Here is an 18132-nt window from a genome sequence, read left to right on the forward strand (position 1 = left end):
TGAGCCCATGGGTGTTCCGTTGATTTGTTCATATACCTGGTTGTTGAATGTGAATGTGTTACTTATGTAAAATGAGTTCACTATGAAGTAGAGGGGGAAAATGTTTAGCCTAATCTTTTAAACAGAAAATTAACATGAACAGACAGGCCACTTGTTATACTTAGCTGGTGACTAATAGGAGTCGGTTAAAATTAGTCCTTTGTAAGTCACTGCTACCCTATATAGTCAACAACATTGCTACACAAATTCAGGAAAACAAAATAGTAAACTTTTCATTGCAGGCCTTAGTCAGGAACTGACTCCATTAACAAAAATATGCTTTTTTCTTTGTAAAACCATGCAATATTAACAGTTAAGTGTAATAATTAGGATATGGACAAGTCATGTCAGAAGAATCAAGATCTTTGCCTGCCAAATATAATGTTGATACAAGTAGGTATGTGCAGCTATAATTTGATTGGATACTACAAACATACATTTTTACAGGGGTGTTTTCTCATCTGTTATAACTTTGAAGTCAATATGGACAAGTGACCGGAGAAAATCCAGCCTTGCCTGTCACTTTGGCTGAAATGAAAATAGAACACTTAACTTGCAGTAGAATACTGAAGATATCATTCATGTTTAGTTGTGATTTGTGGGCCATTACAGTAATGGCAAAAATCTAAGGTCAGACTGCTATGTTGATACATGGATCAATATGTTGCTTTGGAGTTGATCTTTATAAAGGTTGATGCCGTCGGGTGTGATGTCTCCCATACCAACGAGTATTGATACGTTCTAACATAAGTATAATACCCTATTACTTTAAAACAAAAATGCAAAGAGCTGTGGTTGCTGGAAATCAGAAACAGAAATTTCTGGGAAAAATCAGCAGGTCTGGCAGCATCTATGGAGAGAAAAGCTTTGGGTCCAGTCACCCTTCTATAAGAACTATACAGAACAACAGAACTTACTTCTGAAGGAGGGTCACTGGACCCCAAACACTAACTCCACAGATGCTCCCACATCTGCTGAGTTTTCTCAGCAATTTCTGACTATTTTGCTGTTTTGGCAACTGATCGTTGGACAATAAAATGGTTACTTGGTGTTTTGATAAAATGAAAGGAGATGTTTTTTGGTGCAATGACTTACAATAAGAAAAATGTAGCAGCAAATTAAAATCAGTAACAGCCAATTATAAAATTAAATAGTTTCAAGACAATTATTATTACATCTGTGCATACTTTCAGTGATGACATGTCAAATGATTGATACAGTAGAATTTGTTAATATTGTTCAGACCAGTCTTTTATCATTAAACCAGGCATAGGCAAAACGAAAGGCAGGTAACTATCTGCCTGGCAGAAGTTCATGCCATTATGTAACTAGCTTCAAATACATGTGTATAAATAGCCCACATCCTCTTAATGTTCTTGCTCTGAGGGAACATAGCCCACGTGGCAGGTTGATCTAAGGAAGCAACGTCACCATCTGAAAAATGGCCCAGGAATGAACTTGCTCTCGGGCCCAATGCACTGGCATGCCTGCCTATTGTGCCATCCAATCTCATGATGCAGTACTGCGCTGGCTAAAAACATAATAAGGCTAACAAGTAAAAGGTTAATCACGAACAGACACAGCGACTGGATTAAAGGATGAACTTACTTGGCTCAACAGTGAATACTGCCTCCATTGAAATGGACACAGATGAGAACAAAGGATAGGAAAGAAAAAAGAAAATACATGAAGAGGGATGAAATACAGATTATACAGAGCAAAAGAATGAGGTTTTAACGATAGAAATGAAACAGAGTTTTCTTCAATATTTATAAGGTCAGCAGTGATTACAACAAACAGACTTACTGCTCATTATCGAGGTCAACTGCTGACATTTCCAGCATTGGAAGTACTAATGATGGTAATAAATTAGTATAGAAGTATTTAAATAAAAGATAAAACATAACGTTTAAATAAGACTCGGTGTAGTGATGAACTGTGGTTTTGTTGGAAACTAACAATGGAGCACAAATGCTTTTTTCCCACGAGTTACTTCCTCCATGTGTTTCCCTGTGGTTAACAAAGGACAGGTGAAAGCATTTCATTTCACAAGTCTCATGTATCTGCAGCATGCAGGTATCACAAGAACAAAAGATTCCCAATGAAACTGAATCCTATTACATTATTCATTGCTAATTTGTACCAATGGCAAGTTGATGATCAAATTAACATCATACATTTCTTCAAACTTACTTTGTGACCATCACATAATTAGATAATTAAATAATACACACATAATAAATAGGGAGTTTGGACCACCAGTTTTGCATAACTGGGTTTATATCACCACCTGCTTCCATGCTGGTAAATTATGAGATTTTTCAGGTCCGTAAAACATACTGATCAAACAATTAATGCTGCAGTAGTATTGCCAGAATGTATGACTCATTTCCTGCCTTCTTCCATGAAATGTTTTGAAGAAAGTACTTCTAGGAATTAGCTAAGAAGATGCAAACTTTGTTTGAAATCAGGTTTACGATTTCTGATTTCTGATGTTCAAAACAAAAGAAACACCAAGATTAGTTCTTCTGTTCACTGTATTTCTGCTACGTAATTATTGCTACATAATTAATACTTCTTTGAGTAAATGTATGCACTTGTCAAACAAATTATGCAGAGTGTCAATAAAAAAGGAAATGGAATTTTCAACTTTGCTTTAAATGAGGAGTTACATCATGAATGTATTATAATAATAAAAATATTGATTATAATACAATAAATGTCAATGCCAGGCTCCCCGTGTTACTCAATTTTAAAAGAATGCATCTGCTTCCACCAATGTAACACTCCATTTATACATTGAAAATTTGCATTTCTTAGACCGAAACTGAAATTAGCTTTTAACACAAAGTCAATTTTGCAAAATATTTTACATCAGGAAGAAAAGACCTTCAACTCTTTTCTCAATACTGATTATAAACCAGAATTCCAGAGGTAAAATCGCACTGACTTTAGGTAACTGCTTGTCTTAAACACCTAAGTCGAAATTTGAAGTTTCCCAATGAAGTTCTTTGCAAACATTTATGACGCACAACAAATACCTTATTTGTACAAGTGATTTGAACATTGAACAAAACAAAATGTTCTATTTGTTCCAATGTTTGTAAGGCCTCAATCTTCACTCTGTCCTGCTCTCTTAAGAGAAAAAGATCTATTTTTAAAGAACTAACACTTTTAATATGAAAACATTATGCTGATGCATCTGTAAACAACACAGGAAAGACTGAGAATCAAATATTAGCAACATGTTTTAAGTGAATACATTGATTGAAATAGTAGTTAACATTCTGAGTTATATTTGATGCTACAATATAACAGCAACTCATTTAGGAGGGGTCATTTCTATCTCAGAATAATAGTTTCTTAAAATATTTTTCCAAGAATAATGATAAAGCTAATGAGTCTAAAGGTTTAATTTGCATTTCCTTGTGGATTTAAAGCAACTCTGCAATGAGCAGTTTAAAGTGTATGATGAAGGAACCATCATGTACTTACGAACTGGTTCTGTCTTGAACTTAGTGATCTGGCTGGCATCACCAATTCCTTTTCCATTGATAGCAGATAACCGCAGACTATACATGGTTTCTGGGGTTAGTCCACTCACCATAATCACATTATCTGAACGTAGGACTGTCAAATAGTAAATGCAATTATGTGTCAGAAATAAATTGATCATGTACAATCACATTGCGTTGACCTATCACAGTTCTTAAAAAAAGGAATTGTTTGAGAATTGATGAACAGACATAATAAAGGCATACATGTAGACAATCCTTGTATTTTACTTGAGTGTTGGACAAAGGAAATGCTATGTGGAAAGACTAAAATCAAAACCTAGTTTGTGAAACACTGAGTTATCCTGAAAACACAAAATTCTAGTTTGTGCTTTCTGTCTTGATTCATTCTCAATTTCAATGTCGAACATAGTTTTCAGTATGTTTGGTTTGTACATGTAATGAAAACAAAGTATAATTAAACATTTTCCTGATCTTGCCAGTGATATTAGGGATGATAATTACACAATATCAAAGTGCTGTTAATAATCCATTCACGAAGTTGTTTCATTGCATTAGCTGACACAAATTTACTTGAACTTATATCATCAAGAATTTGTAATGTTTGAATAATGTCTTGCATTGTATGTTTTAGTTCAAGTAACAAAGTGTGTCTTTGGCAAAAATAGTTAGAAGCTATAAATCTTAGTAATTCTGTGCCTCTAATGACGTTTCCAATGGAGAATGTTATATTTTTATATTGGCAGAAAAAAAACTTTTTGAGCAATAACAAGAGAAACACAAAGCAACTGTGAAAATTATGATCAAATACTGAAGAAAGAATTCATTTTTCTCTGTTTGGTCAAGATACTGATGTTTATTGTATCTCTTCAATATTCAAACAAGCAATTGTTTTCATTTTGACTGTCCCATCTTTGATGATTAAACATCTTGCCAATCCTACAAGTCTCCCGATGGATGCTTTATGATGTTGGCAGAGGAGCAACAAAAATGGATTTGACTAACACACCCTTCACATTGTGATCTTCACATGTAAAGAGTGGTTAACTCTTTGTTTAACTATGACAGTGTCTTAAAAAGGAATTAAGTTCAGAAATTGGAAGTAGTGCAACCTTGGTGTCATTTCTTGTTCATTCTTTACTTTAGTGTAGTCACCAATGAGCAACATTATATTTGACTGGAAAATACTTATTCAGTCTCAAGACAAAATTACTTCAAATCAGATTGCTCTTTGAATAGCTTGAACGATCCTTCAAAATTGCATTTTAGGGTAAATGGCTTGACTTTGCTTGTGCTTGAAATATTTACAGAATACATGAAGTACAGAGAATTTTACATTTTCTAGTGGCACCATAAAGACAAAATCTGTGCCTTTGAGAAAAGTTGGGACAGGGAGTCTATTATGATTTGTCATTTATTCAAATAGTGTTTAAGAACTTGAGAATGATAAAAACTTCTGTTCATCAACTAGGCCTCTCTGTATGGAGATATCAAATAGCAGACCTGGGAATTGGTATGTTTGGCTATTGAAATATTGAAATTTGTGAAAAGCCCATCTACATTCAGACTGAATTGCTGAACATAATATATCTTATTCTGATCTGTATGGGAAAATTCTTTAATGTTTATTGCCACAGATACAAACTAACATAAGATTCCCAAAGGGATTTTGATGATATTTGCTGAGACTAACTTCCTCCATAGTAAATCTTTTGAAACCTTGTTACTTTTACAGAATATGTACATCCTTCATTTATTCAGCAGCGTAATTTCTGTTGGTAAGTCCTGTTTGCCAAAAGAAAACCCCAATGAGTTGGAAAGAATACCCAATACAAGCAGTGAGCAGTCCTAACTGTTATAGACAATTAAATACCAGTCTTGGTTGAAGTACATTTTCAACCTATGCACCTATGTAAATGTTGATGTGAAATAATCAGAGAATCAGAACCTCCACTCTCTTTATGAAGCTCTGCATTTTAAGCATTATAATGGAGAGTACCTGACTGTTCTAGGTCATTGATAAAACAACAATCTGCATACAAACACCACACTAATTAGAAAAACTACATGACAGACACTTTACATTAAAAACGCTGTATAAGGAAGATTTTTGGGATTGGGCTCATATTTCTCAAGTTTCTGACTATTTTGCTCCCTTTATGGTTTGTGACTGCCAAAAAATGATAGCTTCTTCAGAACTCTCTAGTAATAGGATGTCTAATAGGGTTGTGTCTAATTATTTAACTTTCCCAATTATTCCAGTATTTTTCATCAATGATAGGCTGCGCATTTTCTTGCAAATCTTTAAAAAAAATGCAAGATCAAGTATCCTCATTTTGGAGTCAATATCAGCCCTATTCAATATTTATACCATCTTTCTGTTTAATCATTTATATTCCAATGTCTCATAATGCAATAATAATTGTGTATTTATTGAGAGCATAGCATGCCTATACCTTTAAATATATTCATATACATAGGCTGTGCAGATTGAGATTATGAATTACATATATTTTTAAAAAATGATGTGTTAACAGGCAGTGCAAAGATAATCCGTTTTGAATCATTAGACATTTTTCACTTGTGAAGGTCACTAGCTCACTTGTGACATCTTGTGAACTCATAACCCCTGCTCACCAACACTCTATAATGATAATAATATAAACTAGCTTAAATGTCTCGATGCACACATTACCTATTCTAAAATCTTGCATTCTAACATAATGCATCACTATAGTTTGCCAATCAGTAGATAAATTGTAGTTCCTCAAAATATTCAATTTCTACAGGTAGCAAATGAGATCCAAGTCAAGAACAAAGGAGATTCGAAGCCTCAGCTGAACTGAGCTCACCAATCTCGACTAGATTCAGTGCCATTATTCTCAAGGCCATGAGGGAAATATTCACCCAGTGTTCTTGTATATTCTCCAGTAAATCACTTATGACGTGCACGCATTTGTCTTGGTTCTGATCTTTTCTGAGCTGGAATAAGGTTCCAGGACAGTGCTAATTAGTTCACAGAGTAATAACTCCATCGTGTCCCAAATAAACCACACATCATTTGAGGAGAAAGGGAGCAACTCGTGGGTGAAGAGGATTCAAAGTTCCAACCACTGTTATAAAGCAGATGTACCGTTTTGATACTGTTGGGAGAGACGGCTCACCAGGGGAAGGCAGCAGTAGCTAGGTTCATGGCACAGTGGCTGGCTCTGCTGTACAGAAAGATGGAAAAAATAGACTGAGAGGGCTTTAATCATAGGGGATTCAATTGCAAGGGGAGTAGATAGGCAGTTCTGTGGTCAAAAACGAGACTCCCAAATGATATTTTGCCTCCCAGGAACACGGATCAGGAATGTCTCTGATTGGCAGCAGGACATTCTGAAAGGGGAGGGTGAGCGGCCAGCTGCATACTGGCACAAATGATAGAAGTAAAAAATGGGATGAGGTCCTACAAGCAGAATTTAGGGGGTTAGGGGCCAAATTAAAAAGTAGGACCTCATAGGTAGTGCTATCAGTGCCCCGTGCTGGTCAGAGTAGAAATGAAAGAATAGGCAGGACGAACGCATGGCTTAAGAGATGGCAGGGGTTCAGATTTTTGGGACATCGGACGGTCTACACCGAGATAAGACTGGAACTATTGTTCTGGGGGGGGGGGCTTTTGCTAACGCTGTTAGGGAGGGTTTACACTAATGTGGCAGGGGGGTGGGAACCAAATGAGGAGGTTAGTAGACAGCAAGGAGGTAGTAACTATTCCTGTAAGGAGCTAGATACTGAAGTCAGCGTGACTAAGGGGAAGAGTAGGCAGAGAGCAGATGATGAATGCAAAGGGACAGGTGGTCTGAGGTGCATTTGTTTTACGCAAGAAGTACAGTCGGTAAGACAGATGAACTGAGGGCTTGGATTAGTACCTCGAAGTATGATGTTATTGCTATTACTGAGACTTGGTTGAGGAAAGGGCAAGATTAACAACTAAATATCCCAAGATATCGATGCTTCAGGCGGGATAGAGAGGAAGGTAAAAGGGGTAGAGGAGTTTTCTAGAGCAGTATGTAAATTGTCCAACTCGGGAAGGGGCCATACTGGACCTGGTGTTGGGGAAAAAGCCTGGCCAGGTGGCTGAAGTTTCAGTAGGGGATTACTTTGGGAATAGTGATCACAATTCTGTAACTTTTAGAATACTCATGGACAAAGACAAGAGTGGTCCTAAAGGAAAAGTGCTAATGTGAGGGAAGGCCAAATATACCAAAATTCGGCAGGAGCTGGGGAATGTGGATTGCGAGCAGCTGTTTGAAGGTAAATCCACATTTGATATGTGGGAGGCTTTTAAAGACAGGTTGATTAGAGTGCAGGACAGACATGTCCCTGTGAAAATCAGGGATAGAAACGGCAAGATTAGGGAACGATGGATGACAGGTGAAATTATGAGACTCGCTAAGAGGAAAATGGAAGGATACATAAGGATTCGGTGACTGAAATCAGATGAAGCTTTGGACGTATACCGGGAAAATAGGACCAATCTGAAATTAAGAGGGCTAAAAGGAGTCATGAAATATCTTTCGCAAACAGGGATAAGAAAAATCCCAAAGCTTTTTATTCATATATAAAGAGCAAGTTTGTAACTAGAGAAAGGGTTGGCCAACTCAAGGGCAAAGGAGGGAAGTTGTGTGTGGAGTCAGAGAAAATGAGTGAGATTCTTAACGAGTACTTTGCATCAGTATTCACCGATGAGAAGGACATAATGGAGGTCATATCTGTTAAGACCCTAGCTATTTCCTCTCTCACTTCCCAGGTTACTTAGAGACATGAGAGGGGAAATAGCTGGGGCCTTAACAGATATCTTTGCAGCATCCTTGAACATGAATGACTTCCTGGAGGACTGGAGAATTGCTAATGTTGTCCCCTTGTTTAAGAAAGGTGGCAAGGATAATCCAGGTAATTATAGACCGGTCAGCCTGACATCAGTGGTAGGGAAGCTGCTGGAGAAAACACTGAGGGATAGAATCTATTTACATTTGGAAGAAAATGAGTCCATTATCAGTGATAGGCAGCATGGTTTTGTGCAGGGAAGTTATGCCTTACTAACTTAATAGAATTATTTGAGGAAGTAACAACGTTGATTAATGAGGGATGGGCTGTAGATGTCATATATATGGTCTGCAGTAAGGCATTTGATAAGGTTCCCCATGGTAGGCTGATGGAGAAAGTGAAGTCTCATGAGGTCCAGGGTATACTAGCTAGATGAATAAAAAACTGGCTGGGCAATAGGAGACAGAGTAGTAATGGAAGGGAGTTTCTCAAAATGTGACCAGTCATATTCCACAGGGATCCATGCTAGGATCACTGTTGTTTGTGATATATATAAATGATCTAGAGGAAGGTATAGGTGGTCTGATCAGCAAGTTTGCCGATGACACTAAGATTGGTGGAGTAACAGACAGTGAAGGGGACTGTCAGAGAATACAGATAGATTGGAGAGTTGGGTGGAGAAATAGCAATTGGAGTTCAATCTCGGCAAATGCGAGGTGTTGCATTTTGGAAGAGCCAATTCAACAGCGAATTATACAGTAAATGGAAAATTGATGTACAGAGAGATCTGTGTGTTCAGGTCCATTGTACCCTGAAGGTGGCAACGCAGGTTGATGGAGTGGTCAAGGCGGCGTATGACATGCTTTCCTTCATCAGGCGGAGTACTGAATATAAGAGTTGGCAGATCAGGTTACAGCTGTATAGGTCTTTGGTTCGGCCACATTTGGAATACTGCGTACAGTTCCTGTCGTCACATTACCAAAAGGATGTGGATGCTTTGGAGAGGGTGCAGAGGAGGTTCAGCAGGATGTTGCCTGGTATGGAGGGTGCTAGCTATGAAGGGATTGTGATTATTTTCATTAGAAAGTCGGAGGCTGAGGGGGACCTAAATGAGGTCTACAAAATCATGAGAAGTATGGACAGGGTGGACAGCAGGAAGCTTTTCCCCCAGGGTGGGGGACTCAATTACTAGAGGTCACGAGTCCAAGATAAGAGGGGAAAAGTTTAAGGGAAATATGCATGGAAAGATCTTTAAAAGAGGGTTGTGGGTGCCTGGAAAGCATTGCCAGCGGAGGTGGTAGAGGTGGGAACGGTAATGTCATTTTTTATGTATCTGGACAGATACATGAATGGGCAGGAAGCAAAGGGATATAGATCATTGGAAAATAGGTGACAGGTTTGGATAGAGGATCTGAACTGGCACAGGTTTGGAGGGCTGAAGCGTCTGTTCCTGTGCCGTTATTCTCTTTATTCAGTGATCCTTGGGAATGCCCAAAAAGAGATATGGGCGACAGGTAAGAGGGCAGGTGACCAGGAAGGCAGGGGAGCAAATGCCAGGATGAGGAACACTGAATAATGGAGACCAGGATCTCGATGGATGGAGAGTGCTGACTTACACCAAATTAATAGAACCATTTCCTTGCTGCACTTGAGACATGAGCCACATGGCACGCAGGAGGGTTTGCAAATGCAGGCCTCACTCCACAGGCACAGGGACATTGATGACGTGGCATCATTCAAAGCACACGAGCAGACGGCAAGTTTGCACCATCATGTACAACTCCACTATGGGAATGCTGTGGAGTTACTCTGGGGAGAAACTCCTCCAATCGCAGACTGGTCCTTTCCAAGGTGAGGCCAGGTTCGGGCTGAGGTTTTGGGGCGAGAGCGTGGTTTGCAGATAGAGTGTGTCTTATAAAGAAACAGCTCAGGAGAGCGAGCACAAGAACATAAGAGAGAGTGTGTGTGGGAGGGTAGAAAGAGGTGTGGGGAAAGAGAGGGGGGAAGAGAGAGAGTGCACACGTGTGTGTGTGTGTGTGGAGTGTGAGTTTTTGAGGGAGAGTGTGTGTTTGTGTTAGAGGGAGAGTGTTAGAGGGAGAGAGATGCATTGGGAAGGGGGAAGAGAGATAGAGTGTTGGAGAGAGGGAGGGAGAGTGTTAGATGGGGGGGTAGAGGGTTAGAAAGGGAGAGGGGATGAGAGAGACTCCAGTGGTTAGGTGCTGGAGAGTAGGAGGGAGGCTGTAGGTTGCGATGGAAAAAGAAAAAGCAATGGGGGTAGAAATAGCGGAAGGCTTTAAGGGCTGGGATGAAATGGGGAGGTTGCAGAGTTGAAGAAATAGTGAGGATGGAGTCTATGGAGCTCAAGGGAGGGGGCTAGAGCAGTATGGACGTAGGCAGACAGAGATGATGCTGCAGGGGTCAAGGATTAGAGAGAGAGAGAGAGACAGAAGAGACAGCGACACAGAGAGAGAACATCTATTGATGGCAGGAGGCTTTGATGGTGGGGGAAGGGATGGACAAGCTTCGGGAGTAATGGGGTAAGAGAGGGAGGCTATGGGTGGGTGAGAAAAAGGATGAGGCTGTAGGGGCTGATGGAGAAAGAGGTCAGGTGGTTGCAGGGGGTTGGGGGTGAGGAGGTGAGACTGGGGTTGAGGAGGTCAGAGAAAGGAGAGGGATAAGCTGCAGGGCTTGAAATAGAGATGGGAGAACTGCAAGGACAGAGGCAGTCAGTCATTTTGCTGTTGTACGAGTATGCAAATCCAAAAATATACAAAACAGGAGCTGCCGGAGACCATTCGGCCCCCTGAGCCTGCTCCAACATTCACCAAGATTGTGGCTGACCTTGTATATCAAATTCCACGTCCCCATCTCCCTCCAATAACCTTGGATTCTATCTACCTCTGCCTTAAAAGTATGTAAGGTGCCTGCATTCTGGGGCAGAGTTGCACAAGGCTCTCATAGAAAACATTTTTCCTCATCTCGGTCCTAAAAGGGTGATTCTTTAACTTTAAAAACAAAGTTCCCCTAATTCTGAACTGACACACAGGAGGAAACATCCTTTCCTTTATCTAGATCATTCAGGATCTTCAATTAAGTCATCTCTGATTCTTCTGAACTTCAATGGAAATAAGCCCAACCGGCCTGATCTCTCCTCATTAAACAACACACTCATTCCAGGCATCAACCTGGTAAACCTCTCCTGAACTGTTTCCATTTACATCCTTCCTTAAATGTGGAGACTAAAACTGCACCCAGTAGTTACAATGTGATGTCAACAATGTTCTTTGTAACTGGAACGTAACATCCTTGCATTTATCCCTCTTACAATAAAGGATAGCATCCCATCACCTTCCTTGATAATGTGCCATACTTGCATATCAACCTTTTGTGACTCCTGCACTTACACTCCAAAATCCATGTGCACCTTGGAATCTCGCTGTTGCTCCCCGTTAAAATAACACACTGCTTTTTCCTTCTTCTTGCCAAGGTGAACAAGTTGCCATTTTCTCACATTGTACTCTGCCAGGTTTTTGCTCACTCAGTCAATCTATGTCTGTCTGCAAACTCCTGCTACATCTTTTTCACAACATACCTTCCAACCCATCTTGGTGTAATCTGCAAAGTTAACCATTGTGCCTCTGCTCCCCTCATCTAAGCCACTGATGTAAATTGTCAAATGTTCAAGTCCAGCTGAGACACCTACGGAATTGCACTCGCCACATCCGACCAATCAGAAAAAGATCCATTTTAGCACATTGGTTTCTACCAGCTAGTTAATCTTCTGTCCCTGCTAGTATATTACTTCCTATACCATAAGCTTTTATTTTCTTCAATAACCCTTGAATTCGCAAAGGCCTTGTGGAAATCCAAGAACAATATGTACACAGGTTATTCTCATCACATGCTGCTCTGTCAAAGGATTCCAATAAGTTGGTTAAACTTGATTTCACTTTGACTGAATCATGCTGACTCCTAACTGTCTTCAGTTTATCGAAATACCAAGCTATAATTTTGTTCATTATCGACTTTCCCGTAGCAGATGTCAAGCTAAATGCCCTATAAATCTCTTCGTCAACTTACCTTCCCTTGCATCAGCATTCTTGGTGAACCATTCTTCAGTGTCCTTCTCTTTCCATTCCACCAAGTATTTCAGAATTGGCACACCACCAGTTGATTCGGGTTCTTCAACCTTAACTTGCACAGTACTGGAATAGGGTACTGTATCCAGGATTGTGGGAGCAGACGGGGTCTCTGGAACAGGAAAGAGGAGGGGAAAATAATCCTTTTAGTGACCAGAGCTTCTGAAAATTAGACACACCTACACATTCTTGTTCCTAACACTGGGGTAAAAAAAAATAACTCAAGCAAAGTATGTTTCTTTCTTCTATTTTCTGCTGAAAGCAGAACACATGTTTCCAGTAAAGAAGTACTGAGTTAAATTTGCATGTTAATCTCATTCAGCATTTAACTTTGTTGTCAAGGGATTATAAATGGAGTTTTAAGATCAAGTACCTAGGTCTGGTGATAAGCTCAGAAAATACTGAGTTAGGCTATTCAGCCCCTCAAGTCTGCTCCGTCACTCGATCATGGCTGATAATATTCTTCTGCCTTCTCCCTGGAATCCTCAATTCCCTTACTAATCAAGACCCTATTTGTGTCTTAAATGAGTTGGCTTCCATTTCTGCAAAGAGTTCCATGGGGTCACCACCCGCTAGTTGAAGAAATTCCTGCTTATTTATTTTAAAGGGTCTCTGAGGCTGAACCCTTGGGCACTAGTCTCTCTTATTAGTGGAAACATCTTTGATGTCCATTCTATCCAGGCCTCCCAGTATTCTGTAAGTTTCAATCAGACCCCTGCCCCCCACCATCTTTCTAAATTCCTATAAGTACAGACCCAGAGTCATCAAACAATCCTCATAGACGAAGCATTCTTGTAAACCTCCTCTGCATCCCCTCCAACACCAGCAATATCCTCACTTAGATACAGGGCCCAAAACTGCTCACATCATGCCAAATGTGGTCTGACCAGAGCCATATACCATTAAGGCTGTATATCTCTGCTCTTGTATTCTATCTTTAGAGATGTACAGCATGGAAACAGACCCTTCGGTCCAACCCGTCCATGCCGACTAGATATCCCAATCCAATCTACTCCCACCTGCCAGCATCCGGCCCATATCCCTCCAAACCCTTCCTATTCATATACCCATCCAAATGCCTCTTAAATGTTGCAATTTCACTAGCCTCCACCACTTCCTCTGGCAGCTCATTCCAAACACATACCAGCCTCTGTGTGAAAACATTGCCCCTTAGGTCACTTTTATATCTTTCCCCTCTTACCCTAAACCTATACCCTCTAGTTCAGGACTCTCCGACCCCAGGGAAAAGACTTTGTCTATTTATCCTATCCATGCCCCTCATAATTTTGTAAACATCTATAAGGTCACCCCTCAGCCTCTGACACTCAAGGGAAAACAGCCCCAGCCTGTTCAGCCTTTCCCTATAGTTCAGATTCTCCAACCCTGGCAACATCCTTGTAAATCTTTTCTGAATTCTTTCAAGTTTCACAACATCTTTCCGATAGGAAGGAAACCAGAATTGCACGCAATATTCCAACAGTGGCCTAACCAATGTCCTGTACAGCTGCAACATGACCTCCCAACTCCTGTACTCAATATTCTGACCAATAAAGGAAAGCATACCAAATGCCTTCTTCACTATCCTATCTACCTGCGACTCCACTTTCAAGGAGCTATGAACCTGCATTCCAAGGTCTTTTTGTTCAGCAACACTCCCTAGGATCTTACCATTAAGTGCATAAGTTCTGCTAAGATTTGCCTTCCCAAAATACAGCACCTCGCATTTATCTGAATTGAACTCCATCTGCCACTTCTCAGCCCATTGGCCCATCTGACCAAGATCCTGTTGTAATTAGAGGTAACCTTCTTTGATGTCCACTACACCTCCAATTTTGGTGTCATCTGCAAACTTACTAACTATACCTCTTATGCTCGCATCCAAATTATTTACATAAATGACAAAAAGTAGTGGACCCAGCACCGGTCCTTGTGGCACTCCACTGGTCACAGGCTTCCAGTCTGAAAAACAATCCTCCACCACCATCCTGTGTCTTCTACCTTTGAGCCAGTTTTGTATCCAAATGGCTAGTTCTCCCTGTATTCTGTGAGATCTAACCTTGCCATCCAGTCTCCCATGGGGAACCTTGTAGAATGCCTTATTGAAGTCCATATAGATCACATCTACTGCTCTGCCCTCATCAATCCTCTTTGTTACTTCTTCAAAAAACTCAATTAAGTTTGTGAGACATGATTTCCCATGCACAAAGCCATGTTGACTATCCCTAATCAGTCCTTGCCTTTCCAAATACATGTACATCCTGTCCCTCAGGATTCCCTCCAACAACTTGCCCACCACCGAACTACTTGTATATTCAATAGCATCTATTTGTAAATTTGGGACCTTGGATTTTGAGTTGGTAATACATAGATTTTTTTCATGTATCTGATATTTGAATTAACTTGTTAGTACTTCTGTAGCCATGTGATTTCTTTTAACATCAATTCTGAGGCCGACTTTGAAAGCCTAATGGACTTGTTCTCACTTTAAGATTTTACAACTTAGCAAGGTGAATCATCATACTTTAAGTTCAGTTAAAGTTTTTTAGACTTAGGGAGTTTGTTTTAAGTTGAAGGGAAATATCCAAGGCATACAGGGAGAGATTTTTATCCATTTTGGGCAATTCTGTGAAGTCCTTACCCATCCAATGCCTTTTAAATGTTGTAATTGCACATATTTTGGGACTAATAAATTTATGCTATCGTTGTGCATTTAGAAATCTGAATTTGGGTTACGGGGAAATAGATTGGTTTATTCTATTTTGTCTTTTTCTCTTTTGCTTGTTAAACATAATTTTTATTCTTAAAACAAAATCTGCACCATTGTGTGCTTATGTTTCATCTTGTTAAGTTCCTTCTCAATTCAGTCCTAAATCTGCTCTCACTAACCTTGAGGCTATGCCCTCTGATGAAGGGCTCCTGCCCGAAACGCCGATTTTCCTGCTGCTCGGATGCTGCCTGGCCTGCTGTGCTTTTCCAGCACCACTCTAATCTTGACTCTAATATCCAGCATCTGCAGTCCTCACTTTCGCCTCGCTATGCCCTCTTATCCTAGTTTCACCTGCCAGTGGAAACATTCTCTCTATTTCTATCTTGTCTATTCCCTTCATAATGTTATATGTTTCTATGAGAGCCCCACCCATTCTTCTAAATTCCAATGAATATAATTCCTGTCTACTCATAAGCCAATCCCCTGAACTACGGAATCAACCTAGTGAACCTCCTCTGCACCCCTTCCAGTGCCAGTACATCTTTTCTCAAATAAGGAGACCAAAACTGCATGCAGTATTCCACGTGTGGCCTCACCAGCACCCTGTACAGCTGCAATATATTTTCTCTGCTTTTAAACTCAATCCCTTTAGCAATGAAGGACAAAATTCCATTTGCCTTCTTAATTACTTGTTGCATCTGCAGACCAACCTTCTATGAAGCATGCACAAAAACATCCAGGTCCCTCAGCACAGCAGCATGCTGCAATTTCTTACCATTCAAGTAATAGTCCTTTTTATTGTTATTCCTACCGAAATGGATGACTTCACATTTATTACCATTGTACTAACAGAACAAGAATTGGTCATTCAACCTATTGTGTCTGCACTTGTTTCATTAAGAACTACCACTTAATTGCACTCCCCTGCTCTCTCTCCACAGCCTTGCGGTTTTTTTTACCTTTTTAAGTATACAATTACCTTCTGAACATCAGTATTGTATTGAAGTAAAATGAAAAATAGCTGATGCTGGACATCTGAAACAAAGACAGAAATTGCTAGTGAGACTCAGCAGATCTGACAGCACTGAGAGGAGAAAGCAGAGCTAACACCCCAAGTCTGGTAACTCCTCACCAGAACTCTTCATCTTCAGTTCTCATGAAGAGTCACCAGACCCGAAATGCCAGCTCCGCCCTCCCCCCACAGATGCGCCCAGACCCGCTGAGTTTCATCAGCAATGTTTGTGTTTATTTCAGCACTGTATTGAATCTGCTTCCATTATCTTTTCAGGCACAGGATTTGTACAACTCATTGAGTGAAATTCTCGAAATGAATGCTAACATTGCAATTGACTTCCAAAATGACAATTGAACCTGAATGTTAAAGTTCAGAAAATCCTGAACTAGGACTCCCCAATCCCCTTATGCCTCAGATTTCTGAAGCTTTTACCTATTTAGAAAATAGTCTATGCCTCTATGCTTCCTACCAAAGTGCATAACCTCACAATTTCCCACATTGTATTCTATCTCCACTTTGTCGCCCTCTCTCCTAACCAGCGCAAGTCCTTCTGCAGCCTCCCTGCTTCCTCAACACTAGCTGCCCCTCCACTTATCTTTCTGTTATCTGTAAACTTAGCAACAGTGCCCTCGGTTCCTCCACCCGGATCGTCAGTGTAGAATGTGATCCCAACATGGACCATTGCAGAGCTCCTCCCATCATCGGCTGCCATTCTGAAAAAGACCCCTCTATTCCCACTCTCTGCCTTCTGCCAATCAGCTAATCCTCTATCCACACCAGTACCTTGTCCCTAACACCATGAGATATTATCTTATTTAGCAACCTCTTGAGTAACACTGAGCCAAAAGCCTTCTGGAAATCCAGATAGACAACATCTGCTGGTTCTTCTGTGTCGAACTTGCTCGTTAACTCCTCAAAGAATTGTAAATGGTTTGGCAGCATGACCTCCCTTGACGAAGCCATGTGGACTCAGTTACCATGTGTTTCTGAGTCCTCACCAATGTCATCCTTAACAATGGACTCTAAAATCTTACCAGTGATTGAGGTCAAGCTAACCGGCCTATAACTTCCTGTCTTCTGCAACCCTCACTTCTTAAACTGGAGTGTTACATAAGCCATTTTCCAGAACTCTGGCATCCTCCTTAACTCCAGAGATTCCTGAACAATCACCATCAATGCCTTTAAAATCTCCTCAGCTATCTCTCTCAGAATTCTGGGGTTCATTCCTTCTTTTGGTAAGGTGATTTATCCACCTTCAGATCTTTAACTCCCCTAGCACCTTCTCCTTAGTGACGGCCTTACCACTCACCCCTCTACCCTGACTTTCTTGAAGTTCTAGTGTACGGCCTTTGTTTCCCAATGTGAAAACTGATGCAAAGTTCTTACTGAGTTCCTCTGCCATTTCTTCATTCCCAAGATCTCTCCAGCCTCATTTTCTAGCAGTTCAATGTCCAGTCTTGCATCTGTCTAATATTTTATTCATCTAAAATACTCTTGCAATCTTCTTTTGTATTACTAGCTAGCATACACACATATTTCATTATCTTCCCACTTATTGCTTTTTTATTTGTCCTCTGCTAGTTTTTAAAGGCTTCCCAAACCTCTGGCTTTCCACTATTCTTCACTACATTGTGAGCTTTTTCTTTTGCTTTTACGCTGTCCCTGACTTCTCGTTAGCCCTGGTTGACTTGTCCTCCGCTAATATGTTGCTTCTTCTTTGGAATAAACTTTTGTTGTGCTTTCCAAATTTTCCCCAGAAACTCCTGTGTTTGCTGCTTCACCATCTTCCCTAATAGGCTCCCCTTCCAAATCAGCTCTGGCCAGTTCCTCCCTCATGTCTTTGTAGTTACCTTTACTCAAGAGTTATAGGCAGAAGGCAGGACAATGGGGTTGAGAAATATATCAACCATG

The 18132-nt window shown here is 40.3% G+C and overlaps 1 protein-coding gene across 12 annotated transcripts in view; it reads right to left on the reverse strand.

Annotated features, from left to right (window-relative positions):
* Positions 1-18132, reverse strand: part of ncam1a (neural cell adhesion molecule 1a) — a 511684-nt gene that overhangs the window by 101648 nt on the left and 391904 nt on the right. For 6 of the 12 annotated variants that reach the window (XM_087976401.1, XM_087976400.1, XM_043676720.2 and 3 more), the window contains 3 exons: positions 12441-12611; positions 3535-3669; positions 1648-1665 (listed from right to left, as the gene is read on the reverse strand). In XM_087976401.1, coding sequence (XP_087832527.1) covers positions 1648-1665; positions 3535-3669; positions 12441-12611 — 324 coding nt within the window. The remainder of the gene's footprint in view (positions 1-1647; positions 1666-3534; positions 3670-12440; positions 12612-18132) is intronic. The other 6 variants (XM_043676728.2, XM_043676727.2, XM_043676724.2 and 3 more) reach the window with 1 other exon arrangement.

Source organism: Chiloscyllium plagiosum, unplaced genomic scaffold, assembly GCF_037043375.1.
Source record: "Chiloscyllium plagiosum isolate Xiang-an unplaced genomic scaffold, Cpla_swu_hap1 HiC_scaffold_29, whole genome shotgun sequence".
Lineage (NCBI taxonomy): Eukaryota > Metazoa > Chordata > Chondrichthyes > Orectolobiformes > Hemiscylliidae > Chiloscyllium > Chiloscyllium plagiosum.